The following is a 20,471-nucleotide window of genomic DNA, read 5'->3' as shown; positions in this document are numbered from 1 at the left end:
ATAGGTGCGAACCGGCTGAATCCCACCACTGCTTACAACCACTGCAGTATCCCCGTGGTCACGGAGGACACGGTCCATGGAGGTAGCTGGATTCGCTTAGCAGCCGCAGCAAAAACAGGTCATCGTTGCAGGCAACTCTAGATGCTCTTCTGATGCGAGTTGCATCATTTTGCCCGAGGCTGTAAGGGCCCTAGTGCAAATTATCCGATTCCCTGCATTAATAAAGCCAACTTTGGAGTGAGGAATCCTAAGAGGAATATTTAGCTCCGGCTTATGGGGAAAGGAATTCCCGCTGGGCCAATGAACCTCACCAGCATCCAGGGACAAAGGAAAGGAATTCCCCCCCCACCCATGGCTGGTTTCGGCTTTGCACCGTGTTTGGATGCACTTGGGCCGGGTGCCGGAGGGGGGAAAGGAAATGCGGATCGTGTCGCAAGAATCCTTTGAGCCGAAGAGGAGGCAGGACCTCTTGAACCACAAAAGTCAACTTTCTCCAAAGCTCTTTTGCAACCGAGAAGAGGAGATCTGCTTAAAGCGGTGTTTCTCAACCCTGGCTGGGGAATCCCTGGGAGTTGAAGTCCACCCGCCTTAAAGTTGGCGAGCTGGAGAAATACAGGCAGTCCTCGACTTACAAGAGTTTGCTTAGTGACCATTCACTCAATTCACAGTTACAACGCCGCTGAAAAAAAAATGTGCCTTGGGACTTCTTTTTCACACTTACGGCCATTATAACATCCCCACGGTCACATGAATAAAATTCAGACTTTCTTGGCAACTGACTCATATTTAGGACGGCTGCAGGGTTGCGGGGTCACCTTTTCTCCTTTTGACACCTTCTGATGAACAAATTCAATAGGGAAGCCAGATTCACTTAACAACCGCGTGACTGAATTAACAGCTGCGATTCACTTAACAACTGTGTCAAGAAGAGTCGTAAAAGGGGGCAAAGCTCACGTAAATGTCTCATTTACCAACATGAATTTTGGGCTCGATTGTGTGGTCGTAAGTTGAAGACAAGCTGTAATCAGTAGAATAACTTTCGGAAGTTGGGAATGCTCCATTCCTGGAGGTTTTTAAGAAGAGACTGTAGAATTTCCTGCTTAAGCAAAGGGTTGGACTAGAAGACCTCCAAGGTCCCAACTCTAGTTATTCTATATTCTGCACAAGTAAATCATCCAAGATGTATGGGTAAATTTCTGAGAACGTTAACCTCCAAAGACTCTTTGGCCGTAGATCTGCTTGAAACGGTACCTTTTCCTTCTGTTAAAATGGGCCTGGGGTTGTTTTTCTCTCTCTCTCTCGCTTTTGACGATCAAATAATTACTATGGAACCGTTTCCCTTCCATTTTGAAAGTTTAGGGTGGGAAGGCCTTAGGAGGCTCCAGACATCTTGGAGGCATCGGACAAATCACTGCCAAGGCAGAATTTATTTATTCATGGATTTAACATATTAAATATTAATTTATATCCTGACTTTTATCTCCGTCTCTCTCTCTCTCTCTCTTTCATTTTTGCCTAATTCACCAGAGTCAATGACTGTCTACTTCTGAAAAACTCTCCTGAGAAATAACAGGACTTGTTTTTGGTTTGTTTGTTTTTTTAAAAAAAGAGAGTTTTCCCCTTTTGGCTTTCATCGGGAAGATCTTTTTCTTACACCGGGTGCTTTGCTTGAAATTGATTTTCGATTTTTATGAACTGGCTGCCTTGATATCGAACGCTCTGCTTCCTGTTGCAAGCGCTCGCGGGATTGTTCCCGACTTGAAAACAAAGGGATGAATAATGTCACCCATGAACAAAATTGTTCTTTTTGAATTGTCACTCTTGCCCCCTGCCGCCTTCACAGGTAACTTATTCTTGCTTTGCTAACTTCCTGCCGATTTTGTTCCTTCTTGCTATGGTTGATCTGCTCTTCCAAATTATTTCTTCAGGTTAACCTTCGTGAGTCCATGTTCCCTTCAGGTTGGGGACAGGTGCCCTGCCTGGGAAGGTAAAATCTCGATGATTCCTTGTTACTTCCAAACTCGTAAATAACCATCATAAATATGAGTCAGTTGCTAAGCAATTGAGTTTTGGTCATGTGGCCAAGGGAATACTACAACGGTCGTAAGTGTGAAAAGCAGTCATAAGTCATTTTTCTTCAGTGCTGTTGTAACTTTGAATAGTCACTGAATGAGCAGTTGTAAGTCGAGAACTATCACGTTTCCACCAAAATAAGACCAGGTATTATGCTTATTTTTCTGGTTAGGTCTTATTTTGGAGGATATACAGTACTAAACACCTCCGTTTGCTGACAATCTTAACTGGGGTTTATTTTTGGGGTAGGGCTTATATTACGAGCATCCTGAAAAAATCACGCTAGGCCTTATTTTCCGGTTGGGTCTTATTTTTGGGGAAACAGGGTACCTGTAAAGTTGCAACATTCATCCAGTGTTATGAAGCCACAGCTGCTCTGGGCACTGAGGTGGCATAAGGAAGTAGTTCTGTTAAGTCTTAAAAAATGGATTGAATCTCTTACCCATGACCTGAGAAAGGCATGCAGTTTAAAAATAAGGGTGTAAGATTGAGCTGAGGCTGCCCACACCTGGAACAACTGGAGTTTGTCCTTAGCAGTGGCCATCTGTCCAAGGTCCTTGTGTCTGGGGTGAATCATCCCCAACCCAATTTTCCGCTATTCAGCAGGAGGAGAGGTTCTCCGTTTTAAGGAGGATAGTTTTATGCTGAATTTATTTTATTTTATTTTTTTTTAAAAATCTGATATTATTTTTGGTGGCAACAGCTGCTTATATAACACAGCCGATGGTGAGATGCTTGTTAAAGAGTGTTTCAGTTAAAAAGTCTATTTCTGGAGGCTATACACTCTTTCTTCGCAAACTCAGAGGAGAAGTTAGAACATTTATGGGTGCCATAAATTGTAAAGTGAAGGGGGGAAAAACTGTTAAATTGCTCCATTTACCCTTTTTCAGCCAATTTAATAATGTTTGCGAGGAGCTTTCAATCCCCTGCAGGTATTTTAGGCAAGGAGTTAGGAAGGCTAGAAGCAAATCCGTGACCTTGGGGGAAGGAAGGAAGGAAGGAAGGAAGGAAGGAAGGAAGGAAGGAAGGAAGGAAGGAAGGAAGGAAGGAAGGAAGGAAGGAAGGAAGGAAGGCAGGCCAGCCTGAGTGGCACAAATTGGCCCCACTTTCTTTCCAACTGCTTGTTTCCTAAAAGCTTTAAGCCAGCAAACTTTCCAAGGCTGACTCTTTGGGCAGCTAATTTCATTTTCTCTCAGGGCCCACTTTGCCACAATGGCTTCGTGCCAGTTCTTTGCCAAGTTTGCAGACCCGGAAAGAGACGGCGGTGGACGTCGTAAGGTGAGAACAATGCGGGGATGCCTCTCCTTTCCCACAGCCCATCACTGCATTTAACATCCTGGCAGAGGCCAGGAGCCCCTTCCTCCTAACTCCCCCCCCCCCAACCCCAACCCACCCGGAAATTAAGAAATGATTACAAGACCAGGCAGCTCAAAGACACAAGCATGTTGCTTAGTCACGGGCTATTTTCAGATTAGTTAATCATAAAACAATGCAAGGAACAACAGGAGAATACTCTGTTCAGCAATGATTCACTGCAAGGGTGCAGAACTTTTGGGAAGGGGAGGGGGCTGAAGATAGAAAGAGCTGGCTTGTTTGTTTTTTTCATGGCAGGACTGGGGGCCACATTCCCAAAGGTGGCAATGCCTGGAAATGCCCGGAGAAATGCAGGACTGCATTCAAACATGCTAAATTAAATACAATGGCTATTTTCACCGATTTCCTTCTGTGGCGGGATGTTTAAAATGAAACTATAATGATCAGTCTTATAGCGTCCGGTCAGCCATCCACAAGGGCTGGGATACGTTTATTTTGCCCCAGTGTGTCACGTTCTTCCTTCTCCTGTATGGAGGAGCCAAAGTATGGAGAGATAATAAACAGCTCCTGACACTTTCTCATGACCTTCTGGAGAATGTCATGACGATCCCTTGCCAGCTCCTGCATACACCGAAGACGGTCGGCAAGGAAGGAAGGAAGGAAGGAAGGAAGGAAGGAGGGAGGGAGGGAGGAGAGGCTCACAATTGTGTTAGGCCCTGAACTTCAGAACTTCCAGTGGCCACTCAAGGAGCAGCTTTCCAAGAAACAAGCAGAAGAGATCGCAGAGGCCTTGAGTTGGGTGGCATTTTTGTGGAACTGCAGAATCAGGACCAAGCTCAGAGATTGTCATCTATTGCAGGGGTCTCCAAGCGTGACAACTTTTAAGACTTGTGGCCTTCAACTCCCAGAATCTCCCCACCAGCATGGATGGCTGAGGAATTCTGGAAGTCCACTAGTTTTAAAATTCCTAAATTCGTTCAACCAACCAACCAACCAACCAACCAACCAACCAACCAACCAACCAACCACTCTATTAACCAGAAGAGAGTTGGAGGTCTTCTAGTCCAACCAGCCCCCTGCGTCAAGCAGGAAATCCTATACCATTTCAGACTCTTCTTGTAACCTCTGGTGATGGAGCACCCACAACTTCTAGTGGCAAGCCATTCCACAGGTTAATTGTCCTCACTATTAGGAAGTCTCTCCTTAATTCCAGGTTGCTTCTCTCCTTGGTTAGTTTCCACCCGTTGTTTCTTGTCCCACCTTTAATGTGCTTTGGGAAATAAGTTTCGGAGACCCTTGATCTAGGGGAATTTCTGTGCAAGGCCAGGCTTGCTGAACCACCGAATGGGACACTTGCTTAGAATTCATGACGTGTTGCATGATCAACAACTGTACTTAAAATATTATGGCTTAGGACCGGGTTCTTTACGGGACCGCCTATTGCCACCGTTTGCCTCCCACCAACCCGTGCGCTCCCACCGAGAGGGACTCCTTAGGGTGCCGTCAGCCAAGCAATGTCGGCTGGTGGCCCTCAGGGGAAGGGCCTTCTCTATGGGGACTCCTACCCTATGGAACGAACTTCCCCCTGGACTCCTACAACTTCCTGACCTTCGGACCTTCCGCCGTGAGCTGAAGACGTACCTATTTTTCCGCACAGGACTGGCATAGATTTTTCAGATGCTATTATTGTTTTTAATTTTAATTGGTTTTTTGGGTTTTAAATGTATTTTAAATTTTTGGGCCAAATTTATTGTTTTATCTGTATTGTATTTATTGACTATTTGTTTTTATTGTGGCTGTTCACCGCCCTGAGTTCTTCGGGAGAAGGGCGGTATACAAATTAAAATATTATTATTGTTGTTGTTGTTGTTGTTGTTGTTGTTGTTGTTGTTGTTGTTGTTGTTGTTATTATTATTATTATTATTATTATTATTATTATTATTATTATTATTATTATTATTATTATTATTATTATTATCTCAAACCCTGGTAGGTTTTGGAAGGGAAGCGAAGGGAGGGAGGGAGGGAGGAAGTCTGACAAATTTTAAATAATAGCCCAGGAGAGGAGAGAAGTGAAACGGGGAAGAAGAAGAAGAAGAAAAAGAAAGCAGAATCGCATCATTAATCAACGGGAGCTTCATTGCTGAATAAATCTAAATTTTTAAGTTCCAGCGACAGCCACAGACTTAGGCAATTAAGACGCAAGCAGGGAAGGTAACTTTGGGTTGGAGGATCCAAGGTGCCTCCTGGAGGTTTGGTGGGACATCATTCTGTGAGAGGAGGGTTTCTCAGCCAAGACTTTGCCATGGGTGGGCTTCAACTCCCAGCATTCCCCAGCCAGCATGGGGGGGATGGACTAGAAGACCTCCAAGGGCCCTTCAGATCCTAGGATTCTATGTTCTATGTACCTTCCTGGTTTCACTTGGCTGTTTGGTAACCAAGGGCCGATGGGTTGTCCTTGATTTAGGACTACAACTGGGATTGGAACCAGGGGTGAAATGCTCCCGGTTCGGACCGGATCACCTGATCCGATAGCAATGGCGGCAGGTGGTTCGGAGAACCGGTAGCAAAAATTCCTGCCACACCACATGCCCAGCTGAGCCACGCGATCATCAGAGGTTTTTTTTTTTTACTTTTAAAAGCATTTTTTGGACTGAAAAATGTAGCATAGTAAAGGTGTATAAAACATAGCCACGTCAATGGGAAAACTGGATTCACTTAACAACCGTGGCAAGAAAAGTTGCAAAATGGGGCAAAAGTCACTTAACGAATGCCTCGCTTAGCAACGGGAATGCTGCCCAGTTGTGGTCGTAAGTTGAGGACTACCTATATGATAGACGTGGATTGCCAGTGTCTTTTTGTAAGGCAATCCTTATGATTTATATTGATATATTGACCATCAATTGGGTTGTAAATGTTATACCTTGATGAAGGTATATTTTCTTTTATGTACACTGAGAGCATATGCACCAAGACAAATTCCTTGTGTGTCCAATCACACTTGGCCAATAAAAATTCTATTCTATTCTATTCTATTGTTTTCTGGTTTCCCAGGTTGCCAATTCCTGGGATTGTGGTCCTAAATCGAAGACTACCGGTCCTTGTTTATCAAACCTGCCGGGCTGAATCTCATCCCAAGTAAAGGGAGAAACTGTCTCTTAAATTCTGGAGCAATGTTTGTTACCTGAACGAAGCGACAAAACTGATCTAGGGCGAGATGAACTGATTTAATTCAATTTAAGCATCCATTTAAAGGTAATAAGGAGTTTGCAGCCCGGCATCTCCCTTCGGCACCTTCAAAGGCAGAAATGGGACGCTTGTTTTATCCAAGATTGCTTTAAACAGCACGGCCCGCAATTCATTTTCCAGACACCTTTTATTGCAAAGGCTCACAAATTAAAGGAAGAAGTTGGAATAATCATGTCGCCTGCCTGAAATTTACATAACCAATTGACATGCCGGTTGCCTTCCTCTTTGGCGCAGGCGGTGGGGGAGGGAGCCCATTTAAAATATGCAAATGGGATTTTAACTCTTTCCCTGGTTTTTAGGGAGCAAAGGTAATTACTCAATCTTACAAAAGCAATGCACTTCGCCCTTTCGGAGGAGAAAATGCAAGAGAGATTAGTTATTATCATTTATTTATTTAATTCTATTTCCGCACCCTGCCACCCATGACTCCAAACCAACGCTGAGTGGCTCACAATATTAAAGAAAACAAGCAAAACAGACATACAAATACAATATGATACTGTGTTTCCCCCCAAATAAGACTGGGTCTTACATTCATTTTTGCTCCAAAAGACGCATCATGGCTTATTTTCCAGTTAGGTCTTATTTGGGAGGAAATACAGTACTAAACGCCTCCGTATATATGTATGTATGTATGTATGTATATTGAACATTATTGAAACATCTCCTTGTGGTCTCCCATCCAAGCAAAATCAGATTGACCTACTTAGGTTTTTGAGAATAAAGTTGGTACTGCCACCTGCTGTGGCTTCAAGTAGCTTAAGAAATAAGATTTCAGCTGACTATAAATCCTTGCTGGTCCAATCATTCTCCAGACATGGGTGAACTTCAAAGGGCCACGATCCCTAGCCAAGAAATCAGAGGGGCCTCCTGGTCTATTGTCCTTTCAGGGGAATAGTTTGTGCTAGTCGTTCCCGACTCTAGGGGGCGGTGCTCATCTCCGTTTCAAAGCTGAAGAGCCAGCGCTGTCCGAAGACGTCTCAGTGGTCATGTGGCCGGCATGACTCAACGCCAAAGGCTCACGGAACGCTGTTCTCTTCCCACCAAAGGTGGTCCCTATTTTTCTACTTGCATTTTTTACCTGCTTTCGAACTGCTAGGTTGGCAGAAGCTGGGACAAGGAACGGGAGCTCACCCCGTTACATGGCACCAGGGATTTGAACTGCTGAACTGCCGACTGTTCGGTCGACAAGCTCAGCGTCTTAGCCACTGAGCTGCTGCGTCCCATATTTCAATCATTGTTCTATAGTCTCCACACCTTTTTTTATACTGTGGTGACCAGAACTGGAGAAAGAGAAGAGGACAACTACCAGCAAAATAGGTGGACAGAGCAGCAGAAGTTCTGAAGGACCAAGTTAGACAGACCCTCTTGGAGATCTGGGGGGGATTGATAAGATCCCTATCTGGGGGATTGATAAGAGTCAGCCCTGATTTGATGGCGCCTAACGTTTAATTATGGATTTGGAGACTACAACTAAAAATAATGCGGACTGCGAGGAGGAGGAGGAATCCATCCTGAACCAAATCAAGGGTGATGGCTCCCTTGAGGCCCTGATCGGCAGGCAGAAACTCGCAGACTTTTGGGCATGTGATGCAAGCAGATGGTAGATTATGAAGATGATTGTGCCTGCAGAGGTGAAGGGAAGAAGGGAACGAGAAGGGAAAGGTGAGGGAGGGAAGGGAAGCCTTTGGAAGAGCCGCGTCTTACTACTTACAGTGGCAAAGAATACAGGTAGTCCTCAATTTACGTGCACAGTTGGGAGCAGAACGTCCATTGCTAAGTGAGGAGGGTCCAATTTTACAAAACATTTTGCCGGGGTCGTTAAGCAAATCAGTGGGGTTCAGTCCTTAAGTGAACCCAGCATTTCCCACGGACAACCAAGGTAAATAAAGGCTGGGTTGCCAAGCACCCGTTTCAATCGTGCGACCATGAGGAATGCTGCGACGGTCATAAGTGGGAGGACAGGCTTTACGCCGCTTCTTTGGGTGACGTCGTAACTTGGAACAGTTGCTAAACAAACAGTCATTGGTGGAAGACAGCCAGGGGTTGCCCAGAACTGAGCCAGACCTGTGAAATCTTTGGTCTTCATTTACGGCAAGGAATCCCCTTTTGCGACCGGATGGGGAAGCCGGTTTCCCTTAAGGCCGTGCGAGTAGCTTAAACAACTGCAACGATTCGCTTAACAACGGTGGCAGGAAAGGTTGCACAAGGAGGCAAAACTCACTGAACAGATGTTTCGTTTAGCAACTGAAATTTTGGGCTCATCGGTTGTGGTCGTTAAGTCGAGGAATTGCTTGCGGCCTTTCCAATGGAGTAGTTGGCTCTGACCCAAGAGATGAATGAAAACCGCAGCATGAAGGGGCGGGGGGGGGGGGGGTGTTCCATGCCTCGGTTCCCCCCCCCCCCCAGTTCTTTCAAAAGCAGCCCATTTTCTTCCTCGTGTAAAACACAGCAGAAATAATTGCGCAGAACCGTTCGGCAAAATTGCACGGGGGGGGGGGGGAGAGAAGGAGCTGTTTTTCTGCTTACTTGCACAATTTGTGCCTTTCAACTATTCCTCCTCTCCCCCCCCCCTTTGACTCTAGCTGAGAAAACACACACACACACACACACACACACACATCTTTTTACAGCAAAGGGCCAGGAGCTCCGTACATCACACGCTCACAATGTACAAACAGCCATTTAATCTTGCAAAGCTCAAAGCAGCCTGAGATGCAGAGGAGCTCCTGCCTTGATGGTCCCTCTTTCATCTTCTTACCTAGGTACGATATGACCGGAGGGGCAGGTATCAGATCCAAAGGTATTACACAATCGCAAAAAGCCCCGGAAGAAACTCAGCCGGAAGGAGACGCAGATTCTCCCAAGTTTCTTTGTAGGACATCAAGTTACAAAACACACGACGGTCATTTCTGGCCCTGATATGTTTCCTTGCCACACCTGAGAACCTGCTAATCACACCTTTTTCAGCCAGCGGATCAAGGCAGAGGTGGCACCCCAAGGAGAAACCATGCACTCCCCCCACCGCATCACACTAATTACTTCGGGATAAGCCACGCAACTGCGAAAATGATTTCTCACACTGGAGAGGAGAAGGCGCAGCTGTTACCAAAGCAATGAAGACAGGGAGACGCTGCAGGGCCTTCACACCAAATAAGAGAACACCTTCCCGCCCCCCGCCCCCCCCCCCCGCACACTTTGGGAAAGGAAAAAGGAGGAAGACGTGGGCAGGTTCTGCTCCCCTAAACGGCCTATTTCAAAAAGTCCCACTGGAACTAAGGTGATTGCTGGAATTCTTGTAGTCCTTCCAAGAAATGCTAAGTATTCTAAGGACTTATTCTAAGAATTTATAAGTATTCATTAGTTTCCATCCCTTGCTTCTTTTCCTGCCTTCAGGGGCTTTGGAGAATAGGTGGACCCCCCTCTTCTTTGTGGCAGCACCTGAGATACATGTCTCCCCTAGTCCTTCTTTTCACTAGACTGGCCCATACCCAATTCCTACAACCGTTCTTTTCTTCATGAAAAGAAGACCAGTTGAGGAAGAACCTCAACAGTTGCTGTAGCATCTGAGAAAGGATGGAGAATTAAAAGCCCCAACGTGGAAGTATTAGAAGGTTACCCAACACACCTTCTGAACTGCATAGAGACTGCAAGGCTTGTGTCCTTGAGAACAACTTAATTTACATTGCAACTTTTTCTTCTCACCTCGCCTTCCAGCAAATCAGGCTGTTGCTGCCTTCAACCATGGCAAGAGCTACATTCCTTACTCCGCAGACACCTCCCTGGGTCTCAAGAAAGCTTTGAAATGGATGCCAGAAGTCCTCCCCCTCCCCCTGATTTACTCAAGGGTAAAGATAAGGAACCCATTCGGCCATTCTTGTGTTCAGGACTTAAGGAGAGTCATCCTGTTACCATAACAAGAAAGAGGAACTGACTTGTCATCCAGGCCTTTGATAAGCTAATGCCTACGTGTGTTTTACAAGGTATCTGCGTCTTTGGAAAACTCCAAAACCAAAGGTTGAGAGGTTGTAACCCTCCTGTGAGTCCCTTGGATCCAACCGGTCAGTCCTAGAGGAGATCAACCCCGAATGCTCTTTAGAAGGCCAGATCCTGAAGAGGAAACTCAAATACTTTGGCCACCTAAGGAGAAGGAAGGACTCCCTGGAGAAGAGCCTAATGCTGGGAATGATGGAGGGCAAAAGAAGAAGAAGGGAACGGCGGAGAACGAGGTGGCTGGATGGAGTCACTGAAGCAGTCGGCGTGAGATTGAATGGATTCCAGAGGATGGTAGAGGACAGGAAAGCCTAAAGGAACATGGTCCATGGGGTTGCGATGGGTCGGACTTCCCAACTAACAACAAAACCCCCTCCTAACCTTCCACTTTCTTGTGACTGATTGTAAATCAGTTTATTCAATCAGCCTCTATTCTCTGGAATTTAGTTTAATTTGCCAATTATCTGAACAAGAAATTATTGATCTTGGCTCTGCTTCCTTATCAAGGAAACCAGATTTTGGATCTCGTTGCCGTCTTTAGACGGGAGTTTTTCACCAAACCCAACTGGATTAACAAATATAATTGCTATGCCTCCCCTCATGCACTGGACTCTGGCTGAGTTTCTGACAACTATAGATAATCCAGTGCTGTTTTTTAAAATTTATTGATGAATATCCCACGCTGATTATTTTACACATAAGTTGGGGAACATAGTCAACACATCTTCCTCCTCCTATCCCACACACCACCACCAAAAATAACCTTGGGAGGTGGGTTGACTGAGAGAGGGAATGGCCGAGTTGGCTTTCATGCCTAAGGCAGGACTAGAACTCCTGTCTCCTGGTGATTGGGTCAAAGTCACCCAGCCAGCTTTCATGTCAAAAGCAAGACTAGAACTCCTGTCTCCTGGTGATTGGCCCCAAATCACCCAGACTGCTTTCCTGCCTAAGATGGGACTAGAACTCCCAGTTGCCTGGTGACTGGCACAAAGCCACCCACCCGGCTTTCGTGCCTAAGGCAAAACTAGAACTCACTGTCTCCCGCTTTCTAGCCTGGTACCTTAACCACTTGAACATACTGGCTCTTTTCGATTGTGTGAAGCCAGCCAAGATATCAAATGAACGAGGAAGGGCAGGGGAAGAGATAAGCAGGGGAGGAAAATATTACTTGCAGCAATAACCCTTACAGTACTACAAAACCCACTTTCCAAGCTGGCTCAACCTTTTTTCTGTACCTTTTCTACTGCAAGTTTTGCCCTCTGTAGCAAACTGCCCATCTCACAGCTTCACACTGTGAGAAAACTTTTTTTTTTTTTAAAAAGGCATCCATCATGTAAAGTTTATTTTCTTTTTAACCCACCCACAGAAAATCCCCATAATATCCCATAATAGCACCAGGGGCTCCACCGGGGTCAGGGTAAAGTTAAAGAACCGCAGTTTGAGGCAAGAGGCCGCCCAAGACAAATGTCTCAACAGCAATAAAAGCTGGATAATGCAGACAGCATTAACATTTTAATTGTTACGCTTCTTTTTAATCTCCTTTCGCACTAGCGACTTTGCAGTCTTTAAAAAAAAAAAAAGAAGAGAGGGAAAACTGCTGAGATCAAAAGAACAGCCAATAAAACCGGAATTTAACTCTTAGGAATTAAGAGGCGCACACCAGTTAAGGTGTATAAAAAGCAGGATCTGAGGTTCCTGCAAGCCTCAGCAAAGGCAGATAACAATAACAGAGTTGGGAGGGACCTTAGAGGTCTTCTAGTCCAACCCCCTGCTCAAGCAAGACCCTATACCTATAACATTACGGCTGTCCAATCTCTTTTTAAAAACCTTCAGTGATGGAGCACCCGCAATTTCTGGTGGCCAGCTGTTCCACTGGTTTTGTCAGTTTTGGAAGACAGTTTCTTGGAACCATGACAGGTTTATTGTTCTAACCGTCAGGAAATTCCTTAGTTCTACTTTGCTTCTCTCCTTGATTAGTTTCCATCCGTTGCTTCTTGTCCTGCCTTCAGGGGTTTTGGGGAATAGATTGCCCACACCCCCTCTTTGTGGCAGCCCCTCAAATATTGGAAGACTGCTATCGTGTCTCTCCCCTAGTCCTTCTTTTCTTTAAGATGACAGACACCCTTAATTCTGGCTTGTTGGAGAAGTGTTAATTCTCCCAAAATCCAGCCTGAAATTATTTTTTTTCCAAAACCACTAAGGGATGCTTCTGGCATTCCTCAACTTACAACTATCCGTAAGTGTCCTTGGGAGATTCTCAGTCCATCCAGGCCACGGCTGTCCCAAAGGTGCTTTTTCAAGAGGAGTTGGTCAACCTATTTTCCGAAGCACCAGAAGGCAGGATGAGAAACAAGGGATGGAAACTCATCAAGGAGAGAAGCCGCCTGGAACCAAGGAGAAATTTCCTGATAGAACAATAAACCAGTGGAACAAATTGCCTCTGGTAGTGGATGCTCCATCACTGGAAGTTTTTAAAGAAAAGACTGGACAGCCACTTGCCTGGAATGGTAGCGGGGCTCCTGCCTGAGCAGGGGGCTGGACTAAGAGACCTCCAAGGTCCCTATTATGATTGATTGGTTGGTTCCATGCTAGGAACAACTGCTTAGCTCCCTCGAATCTATGATTCCTTTGAATCTCACAGCATCACAAGAACCGGATCACCCGTCTGGAAAGAAATCCTGCAGGATCCTGTTTCCAGTTGCTCACAGACATGACTTATTGTCATCACTCCTCTTCGTCTTCCTCTTTGTCTTTTCCGAACCTGCTGAGTGATTCTTAACCAATTCCGCAAGGCGGTTCAGCAAATGAAGGGACGAAGGGAAGCCACGAGACCCAGGAGGGAAAGGCAGCCACGCGGGATCCGAAGAAAGCAAGCTTCAGAGACCCAAGAAAACCTGGCCGGGCCATCCTGATGCGACACACGCGCACAGGTAGTCCCCGAGTTTCGACCACTGCGAAGAGCAAGGTGGTTTTTGAAGAGGGTCGTGCCCAATTTTACGACCCTGGGTTTGCCACAGTGGTTAAGCGAATCACACGTTTTATTAAACGACTCAGGCTGCAACAGTCGTGATCCCTTTTTCCCCAGTGGTGAATTTGAACGTTTGGCCAACAAATGGTTGTGGATTGTGGTCCACCTGTCACGAAGCACATGGTCTGCCTTCTGAATTCCTATTCAGGCGGTCCTTGATTTACAACCATTGTTTAGTGACCGTCCTGTTAAAGAAGAGTCCACATTCTTAGCTGCAGAGCTGGGAAAGAAATATTTCTGGTTTCCTAGAGACCAGCACAACACTCAGAGGCACCTGGGCTCCCAAGCCGAGCCTTCCCGTGCCAGAGGGAAGGACTGCTTGTCCTCCCTTTGGGGTCTCCCTTCTGGAGCCCAGTCCCAGGGCTGAAAGTAAAACCCATTCCTCCCTTGGATGGGGCTGCTGTTGTTTTTAAACCTACGACGCCCTGCCTTCTGTCACCCCCCCAAACAGGGGAGCTCTTCCATGAAAACAAGCCTGGTTGGTCTTCTGTTAAGAGAGGACGGGTGTGAATAAACGAACCTCATTATGAATGCCTATATATGGTCATCTGAATAGAAGCCCAGCTCTCTCCCTGGTCAAGCCAGCCTCAACTCCCAAGCAAACGCCCCACGGGGGTGTGTGTGTGTGTGGAGCTGAGCCAAAATAGGCACCATTCTCCCCCACCCGCCAGTTAGAAAGAGTTCCTGTAAATGGGGGAAGAAGAGACAACCGTGAGAAATTCTACGGGGTAGTCCTCGATTTATAACCAACTTCTGAAGTTATAGGCACATATAGACAAATCTATGCTTGGGATACTACGGATAGTCTTCCGTTGGTGATTATTCATTCAACAACCATTCAAAGTTACGACGGCATGGAAGAAAGGGACCTGCAACCGGTCCCCGCGCTTATGACCCGATTTGCTTAACAACTGGGTGATCGATGTCATTGCAGTGATTCACTTAACAACTGTGGGCGGGGGGAGGGGAAATACCCTCATAAAATCAGATGTAATTCACTTTTAACAACCCCGCTGCTTGGCAATGGAAATCCTGACCCGAACTGAGGTCTTAAACCGAGGACTCCCTATAGACATACAGACGAGGGTTCGTATCGGATGGAGTGAGGAGTTGGAAGAGGGGACCTCTTTAAATTTTGGGATAAAGACGGTGGAGGCCTGACCTTCTCTCTTTTGCAGTTCTGCTTTTTGCGTGGACTGGATTAGATTCAATCCAGGCAGCTCGCTCAGGATCCTCAGAGGGGATGAAATGTGATCTGGGGAGAGCAGATAAGACGACATCGAGTTACAAAAGGATAAGGAATCTTGCCAGATTTCACCCAACACGGTGGCTGAGTGAGTTTTGCCCGCTTTTATGTTAGTCACACACGGCTGTTAAGTGAAGCTGGTTTCCCCATTGACTTCGCTTGCCTGATGGTCGCAAAAGGGGGATCGCGTGATCCTGGGACACTGCAACCGTCGTAAGTGTGAGTCGGTTGCCAAGCATCTGATCGCCTGACCACGGGGCAGCTGCCACGGTCGTGTGAAAAACGGCCATACGTCATGTTTTTCAGAGCTGTTGTAACTTCGAACAAGTGGTTGCAAGTCGAGGACTCTGGAGTCCACACGGGGGGGTCCTTCGCAAGCACCAGGAGCTGCCTTTCTTTTTACAAACACAGAGAGGCTGTTTTCTAAAAATGACAACACCCTGTCAGATTTCGCACACCGTTTAATTATTCTGAGGAAAAGCAAACCCATCCCTGGCTAATCGCGGCTGTTCCCGATAAATGAGCATCATCAGACAAGTGAGATGATAATAAAAAAAGAAAAGAAAGGGGGGGGGGAGAGAAAAAAAACAACACCCTGCCTGCAGCAGGCTGAGAAACATATTTTGCCAATGATCTCACTGGAAACCTGGCAGGGCGCGAGATGCGCTTCGAAAAGGCAGAGCAAGCTTGTCGAAAGACGCGTCACTTGGAAACCGAAGTGGGAAGAAAACAAGACTGGGTGGCCCCGGGATGTCGTGCTTCTGCCTCGGTTGGCTCTGCAGCCCCCAGTTAGCAAAACGCAAAACGGAGCTAAACTATCCAGGTGAACGAATTGTCTCGAGTGAAGGTCGAACCCACAGGAACATTAAGCAGCCCCCCCACACACACACACACAATTCTCCCAGGCTTCACTTTCTCACTTGACACACAAACACACAAACACACACACATGCGCACGAAACCCCTTGCAGGCTTAGAAGTGACGCACCATTTTGTCTCTACAGCCATCCGTGCTTCTACCTTGGGCAACTTTAAAACAGGTGGACTTCAATAGCCAGAATTCCACCCTCCGTTCCAGTTTTGGAAACTTTTGGAGAAAGCAGCGGCATTTTTAATTTGACAACGAGGGGTCCTTTGCTGCTCTCTGAGATCGGTTGCTTTCTTGCAGGCGTTTCATTACCCAACTAGGTAACGCCATCAGTGCTATTAGGGAGTGTGGGGTTTGCAGAGTGGAGGAGGAGGACTGTGGGTTCTCTCTGAGATCGGCTGTTTTCTTGCAGACATGGGGACGCTACCCAATGTTATTTTTCTCGAAATCAAAAGATTCGGGCCCAGTGCTACTTTTAATGCGCATCCCCAATCTTTTCCCCATCTTCGGATATGCGAAATATTTATCCTGCTGGCACTTCAAAAAGCTTGCAGGACAGGAGGAAAGTATTTCGTCCAAGCTCTGGAATATCAATTCTACCCCGACCGGAACAGCCGTAAATTCCATTCTGTTGACCAAATCCAACTGCAACAGCTCTTTAATATTTCAGTTAGCGAGGTAAAAGCATGTACCCGAGCATCAATTACCCAGGTCACAAGGCAACGGTTGGACAGTGGCCAGAGCATCAATTCGCCCAGCTTTGCAAAAGGCCTCCTGAAGGATTCCAATTAACGAAGCAATGTGTAACGGACACGTCATTTTTAAGTGCTCCTGTACTTGGCCGTTGGCGCACGGACCCTCACGTAGAAAAGTTCAGCGTGTACTCTTGGTGTAGGACTCCTTCGCTGGAGCAGCTGAGCCAGTGGAACACAACCCTCGCAGGAGGGCAAGTGCGTTTTTCAGCATGTTCAGGAACATGCTCAGAGCAGGAGAAAAGCAGAATATTAGAGCTGGAGGGGAACTTGGGCGTCTTCTAGTCCCAACTCTGTGCTCAAGCAGGAGACCCTATAACATTTCAGACAAATGGTTGTCCAGTCTCTTCTTAAAAACCTCCAGTGATGGAGCACCAACAACTTCTGGAGGGAAGCCATTCTACCAATTAATTGGTCCCCACTGTCAGGATATTTCTCCTTAGTTCGAGGTTGCTTCTCTCCTTGGTTAGTTTCCATCCGTTGCTTCTCGTCTTGTCCTCGGGTTTTTTGGAGAATAGCTTGACCCCCTCTTTTTTGGGGCAGCCCCTCGAATATTGGAAGATGCAAACGTGTCCTTCTATTCTCTGGACTAGACCTACCCAACTCCTAAAATCGTTCTTCCTGTGTTTTAGCCTCCAGCCCCGTAATGTTGCTCTTCTCTGCACTCTTTTCCAGAGTCTCTACATCGTTTTTATAACGTGGTCACCAAAAGTGGTTGCTGTATTCCAGATGTGGTCTCCCGAAGGAGGAGGAGGTGGGAGTCGTCGGATGCAAAGCCAAAAACAAGCCTCCATCCTCTGACCAAGTCACAAACATATAGGAGCGTTCAGGAAGCCCTCGACCTACAACCAGTTTGTTTAGTGGCTGTTCGAAGTTAAAACGGTGCTGGGAAAAAGGGCGGTCCTCACATTTACGATGATAATGCAGCAAATGATTGTTAAGTTGGGAACGAGTTGTACGCTCCTTTGTGTGAGTGTGTGAGTGCATCGGTCAAAGGACGGAGGGGTGCGGGGGTGTCACATCGTTGGCTTTGGGTCTTGGGATTGAAATCTGGGCGCTTGGCAACTGGCCCGTGTTTACGACGGTTCCCGTGATCGGCACCTGTGACCATCCCAGCCAGTTTCCGACAAGCAAAGTCCAGCGGGATTCACTGAACGTCGGATGGGGCTGTGCTTAAAAGGGAAACTGTCCGGCAGGCATCCTCACCTTGTTCCAAAACCGGGATTTAACAGTAACAGAGTTGGAAGGGACCTTGGAGGTCATCTAGTCCAACCGCTGCTCATGCAGATCATCTGTACTAGGGATTCGAACCGCCGAACTGCCGACCTTTCTGATTGACAAGCTCAGTGTCTTAGCCACTGAGTCACCTAGCTACCGGCCCTCGGGGACTGAGAAAAAAAGGATGGGGAGGGGAACATGTGATATGGAGTCCCAAGAAGGTGGCCACATGGGACTTACACCTGGAAAAAACGTGCAGGTCTGCCTCCTGGAATTGCGCACCAACCACGATCCTAGGAGCGTGCCCCTAAAAGACTGACTCTGTACACCCTACATTCCAGAAAAACAACTCTATGAGGTAGACTGTTATGAAGGAGAGCGACTAGTCCAAACTCACCCAGGGGGCTTTCATAGCCGAGGGTTGATTGAACCTGGCTTTCCTGCCCTTGGTTAACTTAGTCATAGGTAGTCCTCACTTAGCGATCACAATTGGGACTGGCAATTTAGTCACTAAGTGGAACCATGACTGTGCTTATGATCTAACTACAAGTCATCCTCATTTAGAGACAATTGGGACCAGCAATTTGGTCACTAAGAGGAACTGTAACCGTGCTTACGATCTAACAAAGAGTAGTCCTCATTTAGGGGCCACAATTTATTTATTTAATCGCACAAGACCACTTACGATCTTATTTCGGGCTTTACAGACTTCGGAGATTGCAAATGGGAGGATGGGCAGAAAAAAATTACGTTTTTAATTACTGTTGTTAATGGCAAGCGGTCGTTAAACAAGGCAGTGGTTAAACGAGGACTGCTTGTACTGCACCACACTCTGGCTCTTGCCTAGGGAGCGGAGCCAAATTGAGACTAAAAGGACTGAGTTTACAACATCCCATTAAATCTTAATGTGATTTCCTGGGTTTTATGCTGGATGAAGTCAGTCAATGCCACTGATGTGAAACTGCAGCTGAAGGGTGAATCGGGGTGAAGCGAACCCTGCATGAATGGCAGCACCAGGTCTTAAGTGGGGAAGGGAAGAAACATTCCCCACATTTCTAATAAAGCCCCCCATTTATTTTCGAGAGGCGTATTCATGTTGCACACGGAGGTAGCCCTTAACTTACAACCACAACTGAGCCCCAAAACTCCTGCTGCTAAGCGAGACAGTGGTTAAGTGGATTTTGCTCCATTTTACGACCTTCCTTGCTAGTTGTTAAATGAATCACTGCAGTTCTTAAGCGAGTAACATGGTTGTGGAGTAAATCTGGCTTCCCCATTGAGTTTGATGGTCAGAAGGTCTCAAAAGGGGATCACAAGGCCCCAAGACACTGCAACAAGACCTAATTCCCATTATAGTAGAGAAAGGGAGGGAGGGAGGGAGGAGAGAGAGAGACAGAGAGAGAGAGAGAGAGAAAGGAAGAAAAGAAAGAAAGAAAGATTAGAAAGGAAGAAAGGGTAGATTATACTTTGATCCTTTCTCAGGTGAGGAAGAAGAGGGAGGGAGGGAGGAAGGCAGGAAATTGACCCCCAAAGTCCAAAAGCTTTCAAAGGTGGGTGACGATGATGGCCAGTTTTAAACCAGGGAGGGGGGGTAGTTTTCTGACTTCAGGAGCCCCCCCCCCTCCAGCCCTCTCTCTCTCTCTCTCTCTCCTTCCATGCGGGGAGAAGGCGAGCCGCTCAACTTCAGAGCCGGACAACCGCAGCCTGGACCAAGGAAAGATCCGGGGCAGCCCCAAGGGGAGCCGAGCAGAAAGACCCCCGCCGGCCAGGTCGCCCCAGCCAGGCTGGTGGGAGGGAGGGGGGTCTTCCCTCTGGGGGGTGGGAAGGAGGCTGGTCCAGCAGCTGCTCCCTCCGGAGCCCGGAGTGGGAAGAGGGGGAATTGCCCGGTCGGGAGTGCGGGAAGCCCCCGCCGGGTTCGCTGCACCGCAGAGCCCCCGACTCCACCCCACCCAGTCTCGGATCTCGGCTGTCCAGTCCACCGGGCAGGCCCCGCAGCGGGGAAGGGCGAGCGGCCGAGGGTCCCCAGCGCCCCTTGCCCGGGGCTGGCGCGGGAATGGCGGGCGGCTGCTCTTCTTACCGGGCGCGGGCGGGCGGTCCCGGAGAGCGGCCGGCGGTCCTTCCCTTCCTCCTCCCGGCTGGCGGCAGGAAGTGATTCCCGCGGCCGGGAGGGGACGGCCGAGCCTTGGGGGTGGGAGGTGGGGGGCGGAGGGGACGAGGCGGGGCGGAGCCCGGAGCCCCCTCCTCCCTGCGCCGGGACTACAAAGCCCGTCCTCCCCAGCCGCGCCATCCGGGGAAACGCCCCCAGCCGCTCTGCCCGGGGGTCTCCTCCTCCTCCCCGCAGGCACTGACCCGTGTCGGGAAAAGACCCTCCGACGAAGAGAAGCGACTCTCCAGCCGTGGGAAAGCGCCCGCCGGGTCCGCTTCCAAGGCATCGCCAGGTGCGGCCCCGAACTCGGCCACCGTGTGCGACGGATTTCCCCGCAGCATCTCTAGGGAGCCCCCAGCCCCCAGCCGCATGCACCGAATGCCCCCCTCCCCGGTGCTCAAGAGAGTCCCTGGGGAGCGGGACCCTTATTCCCAGGGGGCCAAACTGTGAGAGAGTCTCCTGCGGGCACCATCCCAGGGTGCCCACTCAGCCCCACTGCCAACTCCATCCTCCGCCCCTGTGACCGGTTGACTCTATAGCCCAGGGGTCTCCAACTTTGGTCCCTTTAAGACTTGTGGACTTCA

At 47.9% G+C, this 20,471-nt stretch overlaps 2 protein-coding genes across 5 annotated transcripts in view; one reads left to right on the top strand and one right to left on the bottom strand.

The window, feature by feature from the left end:
• Positions 1–20,471, bottom strand: part of NACC2 (NACC family member 2) — a 55,684-nt gene that overhangs the window by 21,499 nt on the left and 13,714 nt on the right. The window contains exons 1-2 of one of the 4 annotated variants that reach the window (XM_058159350.1): positions 19,819–19,872; positions 14,820–14,912 (exon numbers count right to left, since the gene is read on the bottom strand). The exons of 1 other annotated variant lie outside the window; for it this stretch is intronic. The gene's annotated coding sequence lies outside the window, so the exon portion shown is untranslated. Of the gene's footprint in view, positions 1–14,819; positions 14,913–19,818; positions 19,873–20,471 lie in introns of those variants that run through there. 2 more of the 4 variants (XM_058159349.1, XM_058159354.1) reach the window with 2 other exon arrangements.
• On the top strand, positions 19,397–20,337 carry LOC131186196 (basic salivary proline-rich protein 3-like). The gene is made up of 2 exons (XM_058159540.1): positions 19,397–19,936; positions 20,083–20,337. The coding sequence occupies exons 1-2, from the start codon at positions 19,397–19,399 to the stop codon at positions 20,335–20,337; spliced, it is 795 nt and encodes a 264-aa protein (XP_058015523.1).

The sequence above is a fragment of the Ahaetulla prasina genome, chromosome 16, assembly GCF_028640845.1.
Source record: "Ahaetulla prasina isolate Xishuangbanna chromosome 16, ASM2864084v1, whole genome shotgun sequence".
NCBI lineage: Eukaryota > Metazoa > Chordata > Lepidosauria > Squamata > Colubridae > Ahaetulla > Ahaetulla prasina.
The sequence above is the reverse complement of the archived record's forward strand: the minus strand, read 5'-3'. Positions and strand labels throughout refer to the sequence as shown.